We start from the raw sequence: 22,252 nt of genomic DNA, 5'->3' as shown, positions 1-22,252 counted from the left end.
GTTACTGGTGCTGAGGCTTGCGAGGGCTGCAGGTGTTGACTAGAGTCACTTAGTATCTGGGGAAAAAAAAAATTTTACCAAGGTTTTAAAATAGCATCTTGTGTTAATGGAGGAGGGGGAGAGGCAGGACCGCGGTCATTCACCCCGGTGATCTCCAGGGTCCGCGGTGCACCCCGGCCGTGCAGAGTCCACGGGCGTGCAGCCGCTTACCCTACCTGCCGTCCTCGGACTCAGGCTCATTCTTATTGTACTTCTGCTCTGTTTCCCAAAAAATGACCTGCGTGTTTTAAAATCTGGAGGAGAAAGAAAAAAATATTTAACCCCTGGTGGTAAAGAGCGGATTGGGAGGATGGATGCTGGCCGTGGCTTTGCAGACACGAGGCGGGGGCCTCAGCACGGGGGCTGTGCTGCAGGTGGGGGTCCGGGCGCCGGGCGGCATCAGGTTGTGCACTGGCCTGACCACCCGGCTCTGTCCTCGGCACCTCGGCGGGGCTCCCGGGTGGCTTCACTCCTGCCTCTGGACCCCGTGTCCTGCAGGCCAGCCCTCCCCTCATTCCTAACCAGGAGCTTGGTCCTTCTCTGGCCGCGCATTTAGGGGTACGATGCGGATTCATGGGGTCACCCCGCTCGCCCCCGCCATGGAGCGGCCCAGGGCTTGGCAGCGCCGAGGGGGATGCCCTGTGGCTGTGGGGAATTTCAGAACGACGGGCTCAAGTCCAGCGACACGTGTCACTTGATGAGGAATCCCGTTTTCCATCAGGGTCACTTGTAACCCCCACGCGGTCCGAGTGTAGCCTGTACGTTCCCGGCGAGAAACTCCCACGTCGCCCGCAGACCGACCGCCTTTGTGCATTTCTTCTTGTCTCGGGGGGATGGACTGAAACCTGATGGGGTCCCATCCCCAGGGGAGGGGACAGAGGTTCATTTGAATTTTCGCTCTAGCATCTAGATTCCCGGAGTTAGCAAGTATCACATCTGTGACTAAACAGCAAAAAGAAAGCGACGGTTTCGGGGACAGACGAGCAGTGCAGATCACGCTTGCACGCTGGGGCTCGGATCCATTTGCCCCAGGTTTCCCGGGGGGCGGCGTGGCTGAGGGGTAGGTGTCGGGGGGCTCACCCTTCTGGACCCTCCCCAGCGCCGCCCACCTGCCTCCCCAGCCCTAGCCAGTGGGCCCCCGGCACGGCATCGAGCAGACCCACGTGCGGGGACATGCAGGTTGGCGTTGGCACAGCGGAGGGGGTGGGGTATCGTCCTCCTGTTTCTGTTCCCCGGCGAAACCTCTGGACAGAGAACCACCTGCTGGGGAGCGTCCGGGTGAGAAAGCGCCGAGTCGAAACCATCGAGCTTCTTTGAGTTTCTCGGGCAGCTTTGGCAGGAAGCCGCGTGGACCCTGGAGCACCCCCACCCCCGCCGGGGATCTGATCCCAGGGCTGCCCCCTCCGGCGGGGGACAGGAAGGTGGACGTGACCCTCTGCGCCCTAGGTCCTCGTCTGTAGGTAGGAGCCCAGCCCGGCGCTGCACGCTCTGCACGCACGTTGGCTCCTCTGGCACACGCACGTGGGTTGTCGCACCTGCGACCGTCTGCGGTACCACGAGGCTCCTTCGCACCGTAGGGATGAGGTGCTGCATCGGCTGCTGTCTGTGCGACACGTCGGCAGCACGGGACATGGGCCTCGCAGGCACGGTTCTGACCCCTGAGTGGGCGGCGATCCGTGCGCCCTGTAAGAATCCCAGAATCTCTTGAACCTGGAAGAGAAATTTGACCCCTTCCTACCCCAAGGTGATCCCTGCTAGTATTTTCTGAGTGTGTAAGTATGAAGAGGCCCAGGCTCTTTTCCCACATCCTAACCCGTCTCTCGTTGGCTTGGTTGTGGCCTCATGAGGACGTTCTTGCCAGAGTCGGTAGCGACGTTGCCGTGTTAACTTACGCCTGAAATTGTTCCCCTCCTGACGTCTGAACGAAGTGCCCCCGGGCCCCTCTGCTTAGCGGAGGGGGGGGGGGCGATCATAAAGCAGCCTCCGAGTGTTTCCTGGCAGATAACAGACCGCCCAGGGCTTGATTACCAGTAATTGTTGCAGAAAATGCACGTGCTCCCCGGAATGCTAATTATTTACACGCGTTGCTTAAATCCAGCGGGGTCGGCAATAACTTTCTGGATCGCTGTTCGGGCAGAGCAATTTAAGCCAGAAACCGAGAGTAACTTCTCCTCCGGCTCCCTTGCGAAGCAGGTGGCGCCTGTTCGTGATTAACTTCCCTTTGACGGTGTATTTTAAACAAGGGCCGTTTAAGACCAAGGAGGTGAATAAATTCAAGGAGTTGAGGAAGGAGGAGGAAATGCGGGGGATGGGGACCGTGGCCCAGGGTGGCTGCTGCTGCTGACCACAGCCTTCGTGCTTCTGTCTCCTGCAGGACCAGGTGGAGCAGACGCCCCCGCCGAGTCCACGAGACCTGGCAGGACCAGGCTTCCCGGCGCCGGCCGACCGGCTCACAGGCCACCAGGGTAAGGGACGCCGGCAGCTGGAGCCCGGGCCGTGGCCCAGAGGCGTCGGGCCCTGCAGCCGAGGAAGCTGTTCTTGCACTCGCACCCGGAGATTCGGGCCTTGGCTCGGTTCCCCTTTCAGGGAAACATGCTCTAAAACGGGGGGTGGGGGCAGCTCGATGGTGGGGTCTTCTCGTACAGGCGGCCCCTGCTTTTCGAAAGTGTGTTTCATGCGACTTGGCTTCTCCGAGAGACCTGCCGACCTGCCTTCTTCGTACCCACCTGTATTTGCTGACCCGGAGAAATCCAAAAAGGATTTCTGCTTTGGGGGAAAAAAAAAGACTCAGCATTGCTTTTGCAGGGAGCAGTTCTCGAGGCGGCGGGCGCCGAGCAGGACACAGGCCCCAGTGGGCACCACACCTGGGCTTCACCGCCCCCCCCCCCCGCCCCCGTGTCCATCCGTGAGCAAGATGCGGCTTCAGGCGTCAGAGAAGGCTGAGGGAGGTGGGTGTTGGCTCTCGGAACGCTCCCAGAATTTGTCCAGTGAATTAATGGTAATTGGTTCTTTCCTTTACACCCTCCCAGCTCCGGTGGGGCGTCATAGGCACGCTGCACCCCCGAAAAGCGGGGGGAAACCCTGTGATTCTGTTCAGGGCGCCCAACTTGACAGTCATGCCCCATGAGTTGTCTCAGGATACAGCGTAAAGGCACCTGGACGTCACCTGGGGGCTCCTCGCGGGGAGGTGCTCTTGACTTCGGCATGTTTGTGTTGGCACTTAGGCTCGTTCCGTGTGTCTGTGCTCTTGGGGATTGTCTACCTTGCCGTGATTCCTTCTGTTCTCGTTCGTAAATTTCTGATGGGCTCATCACGGGAGAGAAAGGACGGGGATTAAAGGCAAATCAGGTCTCACGGCGCAGGCTTTGCTCCCGGGTGGGCAGCCCGGGGAGGGATCGGGAAATACGCACCTGGCTCATGGTTTGGGTTCCCGGGGAGCTTAAGTACAATAAATTGTCAGGTTTAGGACTGGGAGGAATTAGAATAATCAGAATTTTTAAATTGCTTAATTACAAAGGGGTTGAAATTTAGCAAAAATAAAAGCTGGGAGCTTCCCATGTGGTCAAAAAGATTTTTTTTTTTTTAATTTTATTTATTTATTGATGAGAGACAGAGAGAGAGAGACAGAGGCAGAGGCAGAGGAAGAAGCAGGCTCCATGCAGGAAGCCCGATGTGGGACTCGATCCCAGGACCCCGGGGTCACGACCTGAGCTGAAGGCAGGTGCTCCACCCCTGAGCCGCCCAGGGGCCCCAAAAAGATGTTTTCTCTTAAAAAAAAAAAAAAAAGATGTTTTCTCAAGTGTTAGAAGATGTGTGAAACAGGATTTTCTGTATCAGGCGTAATGTGAGGCACCGTTTTCAAAAACTTGCAACGCAAAGAGCACCAATTAATGCTGGCTTTGAAACTTAGGAACATTTTAATTTATTGCATTCCACTGCTTACCAGTGCTCTCGCTTAAACTGAAATCATCTACGTTTCGGCATTAACATTCATGTGGAAATCCGCTTTGACGCTCTAATCAAAAAGCCAGAAAAAAATTACATCAGAAGAACTTTTTAAAGCCTAAACCTTTTTTTTTAAGGTTTGAAAATCTGGAGGGTGTGCATTCACATATCCCATAGATCTGACACCGGCTCGGGCAGTGGCAGTGAGGGCTGAGCACAGACGGCCGAGCGGGCTTCAAGCAGAACAGAGCCGATTCCCTTCCTGGCTCCAGGGTTACTTGCCGAGCATCTGATGCATCCCAGCGCCTGAAGCAGAGATGAAGGGAACGGATGGATGTGTCGCCACTCGAGGCTTTGAGCACCTTTCCGTCCAATCCTCAGTAATTCTGCACACATAGCACGTAAAACAGTGTAAAACAGGAAAATCAGAAGGACTCAACCTGGCTGTGCCCCGGGACAGGTGTTTTTACCGAGAGAGCAGTGCCCAGGCTACTTCCAGCGGCCTGCGGGGCCACCACCCTCGGAGGGCGGTTCGGGTCCGGCGGCCGGGCGCAGCCGGCGGGGGTCCAGATCGCCAGTGTCCACAGGCAGCAGAGTGGGTCTGACCAGGGCTTCGATTTTGTGTGCATCGTGCTCAGGGAGGTGAACGAAAGCAGTGTCACGAAGGGCGAAGCGAAGCGCACTGGGAAGAAATGGCAGGAATAGGTCAGGTGGGTGTGAGAGAGTCCACGTTTTAGAAGTGAGATATATGGTTATTGACTTTGTGAAAATGCTGGATTCAGTCTAAGGAGGATTAACGAGCCAGCGTCACCTCCCTACATCACGGAGAGAGCTGGGAAAACAGGAGCTGGCTTCCGTGTGCCCAAGTGGGCACGTAGACGGGGACTTGGAAGAGAGGCTGCTGGGGATTGGCCAGAACTGAGAAGACGGTCCCCAAAGCGTGCTCTGAGAACTAAAAGGAAAAGGGAAGATAATCCAAGTCTGGAGGCATCTAGCAAGATTCCAGAAAGAGAGAGGCAGAGAGAAGGTCTGCAGGGAAAACGCAGACTTCTCAGGGCCCGAGCAACCGCTGGGGGGGTGGGGGCAGCCCACCCGGGCACAGCGAGTGCCAGGGGAGAGCGTGGGGTGTTGGCAGGGTGCTGCGGGGAAGTCCCCATCCGTCTGCAAGCTTACAGCGCACGCTGAGAGCAGAAGAGAGCCTTCCAGGCAACGACTGAGAGAAGTTGCTAACTGGCAGTCTTGTCTGAAAGGTTTATTGAAAGTTGCGCTTCGGAAAGATCGGGAATGTCTGGCAAGACGCAGACTATATGGGACACAGTCGTGCGCAGAGAAAGGAGCGCGATGTCGTACAAATTGTTAAACTAAGGTTTGACTTGCAATAATTAGACGCTCTGCATGTGTGTCTTTTGACGCACAAAGTTGCACGTGTGGTTGTATCATAATAAGACCCCAGTTCGGAGAAGCAGAACATACAATGATTTGAGGGTGCGTTGGGAAAAAGTATCTTTAGTTACATATTTTAAAGATTATTTATTTGGGGGGGGGTGGGGGAGAGGAGAGGAGAGGGAGAAGAATCTTCAAACTCCCTGCTCAGCACAGAGCCTGAGACAGGGCTCGGTCTCACGACCCAGAGATCATGACCTGAGCCGAAATCAAGTATTGGACCCTCAACCACCTGAGCCACCCGGTTAGTTACATATTTTAAAATCTTAGTTACATATTTTGCAGCTTAGTTACAACTAAAATATTGGTTAATTAATTACTGAAAGAAAAAACATATATAGTTTCCAACCTAGCAGAAAGAGATATAAGGGGATCTATATTTAATAGAAACAACCAAAAAAAAAAAAAAACAAACAAACAACCAACATCAATAGAAAAGGAAGAAGAACAAGATGAGAAATAAAAAAAAAGAGGTCAAGCAGAGACAAAATAAGATTGTCGTGTGATTCCAAGTGTATCTGTAACCGTATTAACAGGCCGGATTTAGTAGAAAGGTACAGAACCCTGCACCCAACAGACTCTTGGTTCTCTTCTGAAATCTGTGTAACTTATTAAAAAGTTGACCACATACGGGAAACTGCACTCAATTTTATTTTTTAATTTACTTTTTGCACTACATTTTAAGCCATCTGTTTCCTGCAAGCCCCGTTCTTTGACCCAGTGTGATTAAATCAGAAACCGACAGAAAAAGTTCAAAAACAGGTAAACGTGTGTGTGGAAACTTTTAACGCACACGCCACTCGTGGATCACGGGGGAAATCACCATGAAAGTAGCCGGCCTTTAGAATGAAAAGATGAGTGTACTGCAGGGAGAAAATTGTATAAGGCTGAAAAAAAAAAATAGTATCCGAGCCACCATTTCTAATCTTGGAAGCAGAATGGAAATTAGGAGCATGGGGACCCCTGGGTGGCTCAGCGGTTTAGCACCTGCCTTTGGCCCGGGATGAGATCCTGGAGGCCCGGGATCGAGTCCCACGTTGGGCTCCCGGCATGGAGCCTGCTTCTCCCCCGGCCTGTCTCTCTCTCTCTCTCTCTCTCTCTCTCTCTCTCTGTCTATCATGAATAAATAAATAAAATCCTAAAAAAAAAAAAAAAAAAGGAAATTAGGAGCATGACAAATGAATGACCCTAAGGAACATAGAGCACGTGGTTACAAAAACCAAGATCAGAAGTTACGAGAATGATGAGAAATGTGTGGGGTAGGTAGGAACAAAGCCCACAGCCAGTCTTTTGTAAAATCTGCACGACTGCCGACGTCTGGCGCAGACGCCCAGGAGGAAGGGTGGGCACGCAGGAAAGCCACATGGGGAGCAGGCCAGAGAGTCCAGACAGTAACACAAGAAAACCATCGACGACTCCTTGCCTCTCACTGCGAACATGTGAGAGGAGGATGTTGGAGCGCAGACGCGTAAAAGCAGAATTGCCACACCCAGCGCTGACCAGGGCGTGCAGCCTGCGGGAGCTCGCGCCCGTCGCCGGGAATGCAGGACGGCACAGCGCGTCGGAGGGCGGCGTGTCACCAAGCTTCCTCTGACCGTGTGATCCCGCACCTTGGGGTTTACTCAGAAGAGCCGAAAACGTACGTCCGCACAGACGCCTGCACGGGGACGTGGCACGCTGCCGCATTCAGAATTGTCGAAAAGCTTGGAGGCAGCCACGACGCCCTTCGCTGGATGAACGGATCGATAAGCTGCTCCGTCCAGACAAGGCAACGCTCCTCCGCGCTGAGAAGAAATGAGCTCTCGAGTCTCGGAGGGCCGGGGAGGCCGCGGTGGGCATCGCTGCGTGGAAGCCGGTCGAGAACAGCGGCGTGTGGTAGGAGCCCCGCTCTGTGATGTTCTGGAAGAGGAAAGACCGTGGAGGCAGTACGGGGACCAGCGGCTGCCAGGGTGGCAGTGGGGAAACGTGGGAACGGGGCAGAGAGGCTTAGAGGAGTGACGGTACCGCCCACGAGGTGGTAAGGGTGGGCCCGTCGCCGTGGGTCAGACAGACGGGTTCATCTACGGTTCCGGTGAGTGAGGTTGGCCATGGGGAGGCATGTTGTAGGGGGCAGTGGGGATGTGGGCGACGGCCATAGCCTCCTCTGGATTCTGTTGTCGACCTGAAACTGCTCTCAACAGATAGTCTTTAAAAAAAAGAAAGAAAGAAAGGAAGGAAGAAAGAAAGAAAGAGAAAGAAAAGAAAGAAAAACTAACCTGCAGATTACCTAAGAAAACCAAGACTAGGGCAGCCCTGGTGGCTCACCGGTTTAGCGCCTTCAACCCAGTGCATGATGCTGGGATCCCGGGATCGAGTCCCGCATCGGGCTCCCTGCATGGAGCCTGCTTCTCCCTCTGCCTGTGTCTCTGCCTCTCTCTCTCTCTGTATCTCTCATGAATAAATAAATAAAATCTTAAAAAAAAGGAAAGCCAAGACTGTTTCTCTTGTATAATGTGTGTGGAATACCGGATGGCGGGACAGGATGCATAGTATAGCTCTGTAGGCAGCACACACCACACCCAAAAGTGTTAGGGACACAATTTGGAAGAAATAAGGAAGAGTTGAAAGAGGAAAACAAAATAAAACATAATTCCACTCTGAGCAAAATGCAAAATCTTTTTTTGTTTTTTTAAAGATTTTTATTTATTTATTCATGAGAGGCAGAGACACAGGCAGAGGGAGACGCAGGCTCCATGCAGGGAGCCGGATGTGGGACTCGATCCCGGGACCCCAGGATTGTGCCCTGGGCCAAAGGCAGGCGCCAAACCCGCTCATCGTACAGTGCTCTGCAGCTTTGCACAAGCAGCACAGAAGTCCACGCGTGCACGTATTCCACGTTCCCCTACAACCGGGAGGTCCGTGTAAAGCATTAGTCACGTGTAGCCATTTGCCTTAAACATCGAACAGTGTCACGACTGAGTTGGGTTATTAGAATCTTGCAAGGATGTTTCCCAGTGTCGGGGCGAGGACGGTAACACACTCGGAGACTTAAGGGGGGACAGTGACCGTCTCAGCGGCGCCCGCGGGATTACCCAGTTCTCCACTGATTGATACAGCGCAAAGGAGAAGAGCAGACCCTCAGCCGGCTCTCTAAGGGACTCGGGACCTGTCAGAAGTACGCGGCATCCCTCGCGCACAGGAATAGTATCAGTCGCGTCCAGGAAGACACAGAATCACACCCAAGGGCCGGCTGTGCCTGGAGGCCTTCGTGCAACGGCACGCAGAGGCCGACGTGCGGACACCGAAACGGCAATGAAATCGGTGGCTGTTGGCAAACTACCCGGACAGAAAACCCACACAGACTTACAGGCTTTTATAACGAGTGAGTTCTGGGGCCCTGGAGGCTCAGTCGGGCAAGCATGTGCTTTCTGCTCAGGTCTGATCACGGGGTCCCGGGATCGAGTCCCGCCTGGGGCTCCCTGCTCAGCGAGGCACCCGCGTCTCCCCTGCCCCTCTGCCCACTCATGCTCGCTCACTCTTGCTCTCAATTAAATCCGTTTATGTTTTTCTCTGTAAAAGAAAAGTAAAATGAGTGAGCTCCCCAAGCTGGCAGACACTGTGCGATCAGATCATTGTAGCAGTCGGAAACCATCAGGAGGCCTGGTGTAAAGGGAAATCCCACTGACAGTAACAGAAGCAGACGGTAGCTAGGAGTCGGAGTCGATTCGGCGGGATGACCTGACCTTGTAAGTTCCTGCTGAAGGACATAAAAAAAAACAAGGCGTCAATAATTGAAGCCCTATCCCACGATCACAAATCAGAGAGCGAAGATGTCGCGTATCATCAGATTTATCTGTAGATTTAATGAACGTGCAACCACGTTTTGCAGTTTTGGAACGACTTGTCACATGGCTCCTAACTTTATTTATTTGTAAGGTTTTATTTTTAAGTCCTCTCTGCAGCCAGTGTGGGACTCGAACCCACCACCCAGAGATCAGAAGTCACAAGCTCCACGGACTGAGCCAGCCCCGCACCCCACATGACTCGTAATTTTAATGGGGATGAGCGATGACAACAAGGCCTCTTTAGGGGCCATCACAGTTAGGGACACACGGACCTAAGGACCAGCATAGACGTGCCGTGAAGAGACCCACACGTCTACGGAGAAGTCCTGGCCCAGCGCAGCAGGGTGGGCTGGATCCCCGCCCCGTACTATCCTTAATCATCAATTTCGGGTCAGTTAAATCCCTGCAAGTAGAAAAAAGCATTAAAAAAAAAAAACTTCATCTAAGAAGAACAAGTAGTGAGAATCTTATGCCTTCAGCCCAGAAGTAAATCCCTCCGCAACCCCTAGCGCAGTGGTAACCGGGAGAGTGATGTCTGAGTACACGACGCATCGCGTCTGTGCGGGGACGTCAGGCACGGAAAACACTAGTCGGGACGCCCGGGTGGCTCAGGGGTTGAGCACCTGCCTTTGTCTCGGGCGAGATCCTGGAGTCCGGGGATCGAGTCCCACGTCGGGCTCCCTGCATGGAGCCTGCTTCTCCCCCTGCCTGTGTCTCTGCCTCTCTCTCTGTCTCTATGAATAAATAGAATCTTAAAAAAAAAAAAAAAAAAAGAAAGGAAAACACTAGCCGGCATGCTCCAGCCTGGGAAGGAGGGCTGCAGTGCCCTTAGGGCGCAGGTACTGTTAGTGTCCTCAGTCTATTTTTAAAGCCCTATGGATAAGGGAAAGCATCAGATAGGAAAGCTGGGGAAAGGCTCGCACGGGGGAGCACGTTGCTTGTGTTTGCAGCTGACACGCAGGTCATGCAGAGGACGGGGCGGCGGCCGAGCTGGGGGGGGCAGTGGGGCTCGAGGTCTAGGAACAGGACAGAAGGGCACACGTCCCTCGTTCAAGTCCAAGTGCCACCTGCTTTTGTTGCCAGGGGCGTCCTCCAGCCCCAGGTCTGTACCGAGCAGGCTCGGCGTGCAGCTCTGGCTGGCTGTCCCCCGCCCCGGCCGCCGTCGGGGTCAGCACACCTACGGCCCCCCTGCTGCCCGCTCCCAGCCGCCCCTTCCCAGGTTCAGCACTCGGGCTTCTCTTAACTAGAGGCCCTGGGACCCCATGGCAATTTGACGGCGATCCAGGGCTGTTGCCCGGCCCCCTCGACGTGCACGGCACCCCCGGACGCTCTGGGTACAGGCCTTCGGGTTTGCACGACGCCTCTGATACCAAGTTGGCTGGTTCTTGCCCAGGGACCTGGTGTTTAAAACAAAAGATTCACCGTGACTTTCCTTGACCTGTTCTCTCTCTCTGGCAGAGAGGATTTAACGCTCTTGTTTTATTAGCTGGTTCCAGCGTAAGCAGCTTATTTTCCTGTGGCCCTTGCTGCAGATGCTTCACGCGTGCCCCGGCTGCACGCTGCAGGAAGGATGCATTTTCCTTTGAAAGCCGGTGGTTTTATGACAGCTACAGTTGCTCTGGATGGTTTTTTTTTTTTTTTTTAAAGATGCGTTTCTATTGTGGTAAAAATACACACGACATAAAATTGGTGGTTTTAGCTACTGGAAGTGCGCACGTCAGTGGCGTTCATCGTAGAGTGACGCAATGACTAGCACCATCTATTTCACTCCAAACAGGAGCTCTGTGCGTATTAAAGCTGTAATCCCCCAGCTGCCGTCTCTGTGGTCCTGCCCCTTGCAGTCACGGCACAGAAGGGGAGTTAGAATGTTCTCCGCGTCTGCCGTCCTTCGCGGAGCAGGTATCTCGCAGGTTCCTCGTGGGCACGGTGGATCACGATCCCATTCCCTCTGTGGTTGGATACGGTTGGAAGGTGCACACGGCATGCCGGGGGCCATCTGTCAGCCTGCCCTGGGCCGCGTCCACCGGTCACGCGGTGGCGGGAGGCACAGGTGTACGGTACCTGTTCGAGTCCCTGCTCTCCAGTCCTTTGAAAGGGTCTCTGCTCGGGAGTGGAGTTAAGAACATGGTCATTCTGGATTTAGCTTTTTTTTTTTTTTAAGATTTTATTTATTCATAGAGACAGAGAGAGGCAGAGACACAGGCAGAGGGGGAAGCAGGCTCCATGCAGGGAGCCCGATGTGGGACTTGATCCTGGGTCTCCAGGATCACGCCCCGGGCTGAAGGCGGCGCTAAACTGCTGTGCCACCAAGGCCCCCCCGATTTAGCTTTTTCTTGACCGTATTTTGATAACATGAGATTTCAGAGGACGAAGTAGAAGTTTGGCCTTTTCTCATGTTAAACAAGGTGTTTCTGGGCCCCCCGGGGGACTCCGTGGTGAAGCGCCTGCCTTGGGCTCACGTCGTGATTCCGGGGTCCTGGGAGGGAGCCCCACATCGGGCTCCCTGCTCAGCAGGGGGGTCTGCTGCTCCCTCTGCCTCTGCCCCTCCTCCCTGCTTGTGTTCTCTCGCTTGCTCGCTCGCTCTGTCTCTTAAATATTTAAAAGAAACTGTAACGCTGTTTCTGACGACTCTTCCTGCCTGCCGCCGAAGCTGGGCTGTGTGGTCCTTCCCTCCCCAGGGCCCAGCTGAGCAGAGATGCCCCAAGGAGCTGAGACAGGTTTCTGGTCCACGCACGAAGGTGCCTGGCGTTGTCCGCAGCTTATTCCAGGACCACGGGCCATTTGGAGACAGGGATGTGTGAGCATCACAGTGAGGCCTCCAGGATGAATTGCCAAGATTGCGCACGGGGCCCCGAGTCCTACATCCGGGGACCCGGGAGCTCCCATGGAGACACCAGACGCCAGCCCTTGGCCCTGGAATTGGCTGCCCGCCGGTCCTGGCCTCCCACACCCCGTCCGACCCGACCCGCGCCTGCTGTCTTCTGGCCGCAGCTTCTTTCTTGGTCCTCCGCGAGCGGCAGGCATGGGTGGTTGGCGTGCGGCTCCACTGTGCAGAGCCACGCCTGGCGAGATGTGCAGCGGGTGTTTCAGGCTCCTCGGGTCTCGTTGGAGCATCGTTTGCCAAGTGGAAGAGACAGAAGGAGGAAAGGATGCCGGTCGGGAAGGTGAAGTAGATCAAGAAAGATTGTTTGGTTTCGTGTCTTCCCCTACAGGGAGCCTTGGCAAGTGTCACCGATGTTGGGGGTGGCCAGGCTCGGGGCCAGATAGTTCCTGGCTCCCTGTTCTTCCAGTGGCGCCTGCGACTGTGCTAAAACCTCCCATGTGTCTTCTGTGTTTTCCCTGAGTCATTAGAGCTGCAGATTGGGAAACTGAGCCAGAGACGCTTGGTCGTTTGCCCAGAAGTGACCGAGAGGTCACTTGGTGGTAAATTGGAATCAAAGCCAAGTCCACGCGCAGCTTCGCATTTGGAGGTGATTTAGGGGAAGCTGACGTCACGCACCTGTTCGTACAGGTGTTAGGTATACGCACTGCTCATGGGCCTGAGGTCATGTGTTTCCGGAGCAGGAGAATCATGTCTCACTTGTCCTGAAGGTGCCGTTTACAGGGTGTCAGGGGGGACGACGAAGGACGGAATCAGAAGTCAGCTGAGAAGACGTGTGGCCCCAGCTCGTGTCCTGGGGCCTTGGGCGTCCTCTGACCTACCCTTCATCCTTTACTGTATCATCCACGTGACTGTCGACGTTTTACCCGCTTTGCCCACACGGGCACGTAGGAGTAACTTTTATTTTCTTAGAATCGTTCCTTCACAGGGAAACAGCGCTGCCTCTGAAAGTCCTTTTTCTGCTGCATGTGAAGAATCCTAAATAGTCACCAATATCGGCCTCTGCTTGGATATGGAAGCCAACGTCGGTTATAATTTTGATTTCTTGGGGGAATCCCTGGGTGGCTCAGTGGTTTAGCACCTGCCTTCGGCCCAGGGCGTGACCCTGGGGTCCTGGGATCGAGTCCTGCGTCGGGCTCCCTGCGTGGAGCCTGCTTCTCCCTCTGCCTGGGTCTCTGCCTCTCTCTCTTTCTCTATGTCTATCATGAATAAATAAATTTTAAAAAATTAAAAAAAAATCATTTTGATTTCTTTCCCCCTCTGGCCATGCCTAGACAACCTTTCTTTAGGGCTGAGAGGCCAAAAAGCGGGGGGGGGGAGGAAAGCCATCGGTGATCGTTCTCCCACAGAGCGACGTGTGCTGGCCCCTTGGACTATGAAATGCATTGAGGCCACGTCTGGTTGTTGCGTTTGCCCCCGTGATTAATGCTGCTTCTGCGATATCCGTTCAGATGACGGTATTACGGACCTTCAGAAAGGCAGGCCGGCGCTTACAGCTGTCCTCTGATTCTTACCTGTTTTTTTTTTGTTTTGTTTTGTTTTTTTTATTCATGAGAGACACACAGAGAGAGGCAGAGACACAGGCAGAGGGAGAAGCAGGCTCCATGCAGGGACACTGATGCGGGACTCGATCCCGGGACCCCAGGGTCGTGCCCTGAGCCGAAGGCAGATGCTCAACCACCGAGCCACTCGGGCCTGTTTCTTACCTGTTTAGGTGACCTCCCTGTTACATACACAGGTTCTTAACCTGTGAGCCAGAGAACCCACCCGACCTGTGCTGCGCGGTGGGCCCTGTAGTTACCCCATATTTACAGAGGAGGACCCTGAGGCCCGGGGTCAGAGGGCCGCCCAGATCCCCCCGGAGGAGTGGCAAAGCCGAGCTGGCCCCGCGCTGCTCTGCCTCTGGACGAGCCTCCACCCTCCACGGCCCGCTCCTGCCCTCCTGTCCTTCTGACTCCTCAGTTTTCAGTGGGTCGGAATGAGATTCGAGAGGTAGGGATTGAATTTTCCTTGTCCGCAGAAGCAGCCAAATAGGGAGCCCCGAGCCGCCGCCCTCTCCTGGCCACACACTTGCTCCACGCTCCGCGCTTGGAGGCTCCGTCTGCGTGAGGAAGAACAAAAAGCCACCGAGGCACCTGCTTGCTCCGCGTCTCCCGGCGTCGGGCGAGCTGCAGGGCCTCCCCTTCCCCGTTCCCGCTTGGCACCGGAGCACCCCTTGTCACCCCCCGAGGCCCCCGGGTCTCAGCTCCTGCCTTGCCACGCTTGCCGGGGTCATCTGGGGAGATCCCTGGACCCTGTTAATGTGTCGTGTTTCCGTCGCTGTCAGAGGACACTCGCCGCCCAGTGGAGGCTTCGTCCCCATGAGTCCTGGTGATCTGCCCCTACGTTGGCTGCTGCCGCCTGCGCCTTCCTTTTCTTGTGTCTTACGCTCACCCGACAGGTGCCTGCTGCCTGTCTCGGCCACGCCAGGCCCAGGGCACCCGGCAGTGAGCAGAGGGGCTTTAACGTATCGGCCGCGGAACACGTGGGCCTTTGCGTCCAAAGATCTAATAAAGCCCTTTCTGGGAACGGTGGGTACAACTGGGATGTAATTCGTTATAAAGATCAGTGATGAGGGCAGCCCGGGGGCTCAGCGGTTTAGCGCCGCCTTCAGCCCAGGGCGTGATCCTGGGGACCCGGGTTCGAGTCCCGCACTGGGCTCCCTGCATGAAGCCTGCTTCTCCCTCTGCCTGGGTCTCTGCCTCTCTCTCTGTGTCTCTCATGAATAAATAAATAAAATCTTTAAAAAAAATTAAAAAATACAGATCAGCGATGAGAGAGCGTCCGTCGGTCTCCCCTCGGTGGAGACCCAGGATCCACTCTCCCCAAGTCCAGTATACTTTGCCCCATCACATTACGCTTTACCTGAATTAACTTGTTTCGTTCGAACAAACCTATGAACCAGCCCTTCCAGGTGAATTTTTTTTTGGAATGAGTTGTTTTTATTTATTTATTTATTTTTTTAAGAAGCCACTCAATTCGCGTACAGGGGTCACGTTTGAGGACGTGGCTGGGGTCAGGAGCCCCGCCGTGACTTACTCCCCCCTCGGAGCAGGTTCTCCGGACTCCTGGTTCTTACCTGCGGGTGGGGGGACACACGCGTCCGGCGGATGCTCCCCGGGATCCTCCAACCCGCTGACATCGGAGCGGGTCAGGGAGTGGGCACCTGGTGGCTCCCACGCCGTCCGCCGCCTCCTGCAGGGCGCACCCGGGGTCCACACCTGCTGATCCTGCCTTGGGTGCTGGCCAAGAGGGACTTTCGTACCGGCCCTGAGCCTGCCCGGGGGTGGGTGCACGGACACAGCGGGACGGCCCCTCCATCTCTGTGCATGGGTTTTAATTAAACAGGTTAAAAAATAGTCCCAGCGGGCTTGTGACCTCCTCAAGTGTCTGGGCAAAGTGCGCTCTTGGGGGGGGGGGCGCTTCCCATTCGGGGGCTCGGTGTCGCGAACCCCAGCTGCGGACACAGAGCCGGCCAGAGCGTGCGTCACAGCAGGTGGGTCTCCCTGCCTCGCGGCCCATGGCCAACCCTCCGTGACACCAGTCGGCGTTCCCCACCCACTGAGGCTGCCGCGCGTTCTCCGAGGGGCTGCTGGCTGCTTCTATCCTGAAAATGCTCTGGGCACCCCGTTCCATTCCTCAGGCACCCTGGGGTCCTCCTGGTGCCGCAGGTGATGGGCGCCAGCCCCCAGCCGCGGCCTCCTCCCTGGATGCTCCCCGCTGCCCCTTAAGTGGGTTGCTTCCCTTTGGATCTTCCCTTGCGTGTTTTTTTCCTCCTCCTCCTGAAAACCCATCGCCCTCGGTTTTGGTTCAGAGTTTGCCAAGTACGTGTCTGTCTTGCCCGTTGATTTCTAGGCTCCTTGAGACCGGCGATCTCGTTTCTGGTTTTTGATCTTTGGAAAAATCCTAAAAAGAACGTTGGCCTTCGAGCCTCAGCAGGGTAGGACCTGTGGGTCCACCAGCAGCTGTGTGACGTCAGTGGGGGGGGGGGTCATGTCTCCGAGCCTCGGTTTCTAATCTGCGCAATGGGCGTGATGGCAGGTGGTGCGAGGACTGTGTGAGCAGACCCAGCGAGTGTCCTTGCACACTCGGCCTCCCCGAGGCACTCTTTGGCCACACGCAGGGCACTGCCTGTCCAGGGGGAGAGCGAATCAGGCTCCATCCAGGGCGAAGTGTCTGCTCCTTGGAGATGCGAGCAGGGAGTCCGCAGGGAGTCCGTGATGTGAAACGTGCCTGCGTTCCACCTTCCATGTGGAAATGGGCTCACCCCGTGCAGAGCCGGCTTCCCACCCGGCCCCGCGCCCTGTTCCAGGGGCTCCCTGGGCAATGCCCCGCGGGAGCGAGGGGACGTTTCTGATGGAGGCAACTGCATCTTCCCCTGGGAGGCCGGGCTCCGAGGACGAGCACGGGTGGGCAGGGAAGAGCGGGGGCGTCGGCCCCCTTCCTGGATGGGGACGGGGTTCCATCCTTCTGCCCTCCCCGTGACCTCAGGGATGCCCCGATAGGCCTGACGGGGCGGGAGGCTCACGTGGGCACGGCTCCGGCCCGCTGGGTGACACTTCCTGTGCGGTCCTCCTTCCTGGACGCACGTCATCGTCATCCCTCGTGGGAGTTAATGTGCCATTAATCCACGCGGTGGCCTGTGTGTAGCCTGCCCGGTGGGCCTTCCTCCAAGGAACCAGAGGATTGGAGGCCCAGCCGCCACCGGAGTTGGGGAGTTCTGCTGACTTTCTAGAAGGTTCTACAGCTCCTTCTGTGGAGGCTGTTGACTCCCATTTCTTAGGACTCACTGAGCACCTGCTAGGTACCAGGTGTGACGTTAGGTAGCGAAGCAAAGGTGGAAGAACATGACGTTCCAGTCTTCCGGAAGCTCAAGTGCAGTGAGGGGGGAGGAAAGAAAAGCATGAAAGAAAGGACGGAAGAAGGAGGCAGCATGTGCAGCTTCGGAGGGGGATGACCCTCCCCCCCACGTCTGGGTAGCCGAGACGTCTTCATCTGAAATCTGTGAATCCCGCTCCGTGGCGGCGGGTCAGAGGAGGGGAGCCTGGGCGGAGCGGGAGCCGGGGCGCGGCCCGCGTGGGAGCTCGCCGCTGGGAGGTGCCGTTTGTCATCATCTTCACAGACGCGGAGAGAGACTGGAAGTCCGCCCCGGGCCTCCCCTCGGTCTCGTGCCCAGGCCCCGGCGTCCCCGCTTCTCCTGGGCCGTGGATGGGAGGGGACCACTTAATTTCTTCCCGTTGAGAAATGATTGCCGTGAGGATAACAAGCGCTCCGTGACGACCGCACCTTCCCTGACCCGATTCAGGGTGGATCCACGTGGGTCTCCGGAGCGTCGGTGCAAGCCACAGCCGCCCCGGTGCCCCCACTCGTGGGATTCATGAGGGGGCGTCCGGACGCCCAGACCCCCCTGCCCCAGCTGGCGTGTCCAGCTTTCCGCTGAAACCCTGTTCCCTCCACATCCTGGAAGGCCAGCTCCTCTCTCGCGGGCATTTCAGTTCCGGGAGACGTGCCATTTCTTGGAATCGCCTGGTACGTTCTCCTGAAATGCTTTTCCCCGACCCGATGCCTTGGAAATCGGGACTCTTCGTAGGGCCCAGGGCCCTCTGGTTGACTGTCTCACCCATAAACGGAGATCTTGTCTTCAAATGCTTCCCCTCCCGCCAAGAGTGAGCACACGAACCACGCTCGGAGCGGGTCTGGCCCCTGGGACGCCGCCGGGGTTGGCCCTTGGTCACCTGCTGTCACCCCACGCCGTCCCTCCCCGCCCCGCCGGCGCCCCTCCGCTGGTCCCTCCCTCCCTTGCCTCTGCCCCCGGAGCAGGTTCAGCATCTGGGCAGCAGAACTCATTTGTCCAGAAGTAGTAAAAAGTTTCCTTCCTTGCTGCCGCGTGACGTCTCCGGGGGCTCATCCTTTCCAGAGTTGGCTGGAGGAACGTCATTAGGTCTAGGTGGCGGGGACGCCTGTATTTCCAGCACCTGGAACAGTGCCAGCTGTGCAGTTGGTGCTCAGTAAATATTTGTGGAATGAACAGATTCTACGTTTACGGAGTTAAATTCACGGAAACTGAGTGCTAACGCCGAATGGGAATAATAAAGACGGCCCGGTGTCTAATTTACCTTTAAAAACTTGCCTTTTTAAAAAGAGGGCAGTGCTAGCCACTACGACTAATGGACTTTTGGACTGTGACCTGGATTTTTTTTTCCTCTTCAATTCTAGTGTTCTTGGGACTAGTATTCTTTTTTTTTAGGATTGATGGAAAAGGAGACCCTTCCAGAATGACCAGCTGTTGACGTAGTGCCTTGTGTGCAGCTTCCGCCTGCTTTGTGACCTAATGGAAGAGTCAGGGGTCCAGACCAGGTCTGGAGAGGAAACGTGGTAAATCTCGGAAAAGAGAGAGATGCGATTAATTTTGTGATTTTGGAGCGATGTTTTGTGCGTCTGTTCCTGTTCCCCCGCGGCCCCCGAGCTGTGTCCTAGTCGTACAGGTAGAGACCCCACCGCTGCATCCGTGCCGATTCCTGTGATGTGCAGCTCGGGTCCTCGGCCCGTGCGGGCCGGGCCGTCCCTTCTCTGGGGTGGAGAATGCTCTTCCGTGTCGTCCGTGCCCCACGTGCGGAGCAGCACGGTCTGGACAGACCCGCTTCCTCCCGCCAGCCTGCAGGCCACGGTCCGGGACAGGAGGGAGGGCGACCGGCTTGCCGGCGGCCTTCACCGCACGTCGGGTCCCAGTTCTTGAATTTCACTGAACGGCGGAGTCACGGGGCGAAATGAGTGGCTTCCCCTGTTTTGGGCGGGGCGGGGCCCAGGAATAGAACCACTTGACAGCTCTCTGAAGCGTCGATTAAACAAGCAGATCTCGCCGAATCAAAGTCCAGCAATAGCGATTAATCATTATCTTAACTTTTTGGTGCTTGTTTGCTTAGTGGTAGAGGAGGTGTCGTCTGGCCACCGGGACACCTGCACCGGGTCCGGAGGGCTGCCCTGGGCGTCGTGCTGTCCCCTTCCCTCTGGGTATTTGCAGTGCTCTGGGCCGCCCCGAGGCCCCGGCGGTAAGAGGAGGGATTTGTCAGGGGGGAGACGTGGTCCCGCAGGCCCCCCCCCCCGCCCACCCCGGGCCCTCCTGGCCCAGGCCACCAGCTGCTCTGAGAGACGCGGGACGAGCTGTGGGCACAGCGCGAGGCGCCTGGCTCAGCTCATTGCCGTGGGGGCCTGTCCACTTGTGGCTGAGCTTTGCACGCGCCGTCGTAAGATGCGCGCTATCACGGCACGAACGCCGGCGGGTCGGGACACCTCCCTGTCGCCCAGGCCCCAGGATCGGCGGACAAGCATGCGTGTTTGTGCCAAAACGTGACGTTTGTCAGAAGTGGGGGCCGTGTTTAGTGCAACCTAGGAAATGAGCAGCCTGGCCCTGGGCCTGCCCGAGCCAGTCTTCCTGGGGTGACCTGTGAGTCACTCGAGAAGCCAGCCCCAGGGTCTCTGTGGCCTGGAGGTTTCCCAGCTCTTGTTTTGCCTCCTGGCTGGTCCTGACCCCCTTCTCAGGTGGCCTATTTCTCTCCTGCGGTGACCCTCGACTCCTCTCCTGAGCTAGGCCTCTGTCCCCACGGGAGGCCATCGGCCCCCAGGAGTGCCGTCCACTCCACGGCTTCGGCGGGTCGTGGAGGAGGCCGCGTGTGAGCGGGCGCGTCGGCGGCGGGAGGGCGGCCAGACAGCTGAGCATCCCGGCAGGCGGGCATGGCCAAGGGCGCCCCTGTCGAAAGGAGCACTTTGACCCTCTGAAGGAAGGGACACGGGCGCTCTCACCGGGGCTTGTCCGCCGGCTGCTGTGGGACCTTGACCCCATTTTGAGCCTCGGATCGTTTGTGTCACCGCTAGATGGGCGTCATCGCACCTGCCATCACTGAGGATCAGTCGCCAGTGATGCCAAGTGCGGGGGCGCAGGGTAAGCGCGCCACAGTCGCTGTCACGGGGGGGTGAGAGCCACTACCGGGCATGTGGACACACGGCTCAGATGTCAGCCTGCCCAGGGCACCCCGTCACCCGGCGGCAGGCGCGCTCAATTACCCCTGCTGTGGCCTGGCCGGGAGGCGCGAGGCCGGCACCTCTTCATCTCTGGGGCCCTTCGGAGCTCCTCAGCTTCCGTGGGATAGTAAGGACCAGCAGGCTGGGCTCTAGCCCTGGGAGCCGGCTGCCCGGGAGTCCAGGCACCCAGATGTCCCTGACTGCATGTTGCTTGGGGGTGGAGGGCTGTGCTCCACCTGTGGGGCCAGGGGCCAGAGGTGCAGGGGGTGGGGGTGGGGGCTGGGGGGTATGTGAAGGAGCAAGGGGTGAGGGGGAGCAGGGGAGTGGGGGGAACGGGGGCAGGGGGTGAGGGGGAGCAAGGGAGGGCAGGCAGGGGGATGGGGTGGGGGGAGCAAGGGTGGGCAGAGGGATGAGGTGGGGGGAGCAGGGGATGCAGGGGGTGGGGGAGTGGGGGAGTGGGGAGCAGGGGCTGTGGAGAACGGGGGAGCAGGGGGTGAGGGGGAGCACGGGAGGGCAGGGGGATGGGGTGGGGGGGATCAGAGGATGCAGGGGAGCAGGGGGTGGGGGATCAGGGGGAGCCTTGGGCTGCAAAGGCAAGTGCGTAAGGTACTTCCTTGGTTTGCTTGCAAGGGTGGGGTGGGGGGAGCCCACGTGGAGCAGCTGCCTGCACCCAGGTGTCTGGAGGGCTCTGGGCCGTGTGCACTCAGGACGGGCTCACACCTGTGCGAGGCATCCGGCGCAGCCTGGTCCCAGTGTCGGGGTTAAGGGATTGTGGGAATCCCCTGTTGTTCCAGGCAGGATTTAGGATTTCAGCAGCTCTTTCCTGAAACACTGACTTTTTTCCCCATCGCGGTTAGCCCAGGTGCCTGGGGAGGACGTGCCTCGGGCCTGGGATGGGGCCTGGGATGGGGCTTGGCATGAGGGAGCGGCTCCGGAGTCTGCGTAGACCTGCTAAGTGCTGACCTCGGCCCTGCAGCTCCAAAAGGCGTGGGCAGGGCCCCTTTCCAAGTGCACGGAGGTGGTCGCAACGCCGCACGCGCATCTCTCGGGGCATCTCTCGGGTCATTGAAATAATCAGCTGCTTTGATATTGATTTTCTCCATTAACAGACCCTGCCAGTGTCCGTAGTCGCGATTGTCTGGGGGAGGTGGGAGGAGGCGGGAGGTGCCGTTTCCCACGAAGGTTGGAAAACCAAGTTTCTCTCGTGGATGTGGGAAGGCCGGAGCTGCGCGTCTACGGGCACACGCGGGCGGGTCGCTCTCGGGTGTTTCCTGCCTCGGATCCTGCCTGTAGGAAGCCCTGAACTGAAGCTTTGTTGGGTCTGATTCCGTAGGTGGCAGGAGCCGCAGGTTGTGCTGTGTCTGGAGCTGCGGTCAGGGGCTCGGCGTCTAAGCTTTCCGGCCGTCTCTGGCACGAGCAGGAGTCGCGGCCGCGCCAGCTCCAGGGTGATGCCTCCTTGGCTCGTTCTGCGGCGTGAGCCCAGCCGTACGGCCCCAGAACTCAGCCCCTGCAGCGGGATCTGTGAGAGCAGACCAGCCGGTGTGCAGAAACCTGCGTCCGTACGTCTGCACGGGCTGGGATCGCTCAGAGGCGGACAGCAGCAGCCCTGGCCAAGCGCGGGCCGTGGGTGCAGGCCGGCGGTCAGGCCCCGACCACAGAGGCTCCCGCGGGAGAGCTCTGGCCTCCGCGCGGGGCCCAGCCTGTTGGGCTGTAAGGAAGGCGCTGGCTGTCCTCCCCGCGCGGGCTCCGCACCTCTGACCTCCAGACCGGGGTCTTTCCCACGCCCAGTGGTGCGTGACGCCAGCCTTGTATGTCCCACGGCGCATTCCCACTGCTTCGTTCGTTTACGGGGCAGCCCGGGAATGCGGGTGAACCGCCGACCACTTGGAAGGCTGCTTTGTCGTGAAGGGTGCGGCTCCGGGACCGTCGGGGGTCACGTGCCATGGAGCGGGCGGCGAGGAAGGCGAGGCGTGCGGGGCTTCCACGCGGGGCTCGGCCCTTCGCACACCTGCGCTCCCCGGAGCCCAGGGGCCAATGTTCTTTCTCTGGATGCTTCACTGCA

General features: G+C 57.5%; 1 protein-coding gene across 3 annotated transcripts in view; it reads left to right on the top strand.

Moving 5' to 3' along the window:
• Positions 1–22,252, top strand: part of GRB10 (growth factor receptor bound protein 10) — a 146,603-nt gene that overhangs the window by 66,737 nt on the left and 57,614 nt on the right. For 2 of the 3 annotated variants that reach the window (XM_041722546.1, XM_041722547.1), the window contains exon 4: positions 2,414–2,504. The exons of the other annotated variant lie outside the window; for it this stretch is intronic. In XM_041722546.1, the coding sequence (XP_041578480.1) occupies positions 2,414–2,504 (91 nt within the window). The remainder of the gene's footprint in view (positions 1–2,413; positions 2,505–22,252) is intronic. 3 annotated transcript variants of the gene reach the window in all.

The sequence above is a fragment of the Vulpes lagopus genome, chromosome 11 (assembly GCF_018345385.1).
Source record: "Vulpes lagopus strain Blue_001 chromosome 11, ASM1834538v1, whole genome shotgun sequence".
In the NCBI taxonomy this organism is placed as follows: domain Eukaryota; kingdom Metazoa; phylum Chordata; class Mammalia; order Carnivora; family Canidae; genus Vulpes; species Vulpes lagopus.
Note: the sequence above shows the minus strand (reverse complement) of the source record. Positions and strands in the feature narration are given on the sequence as shown.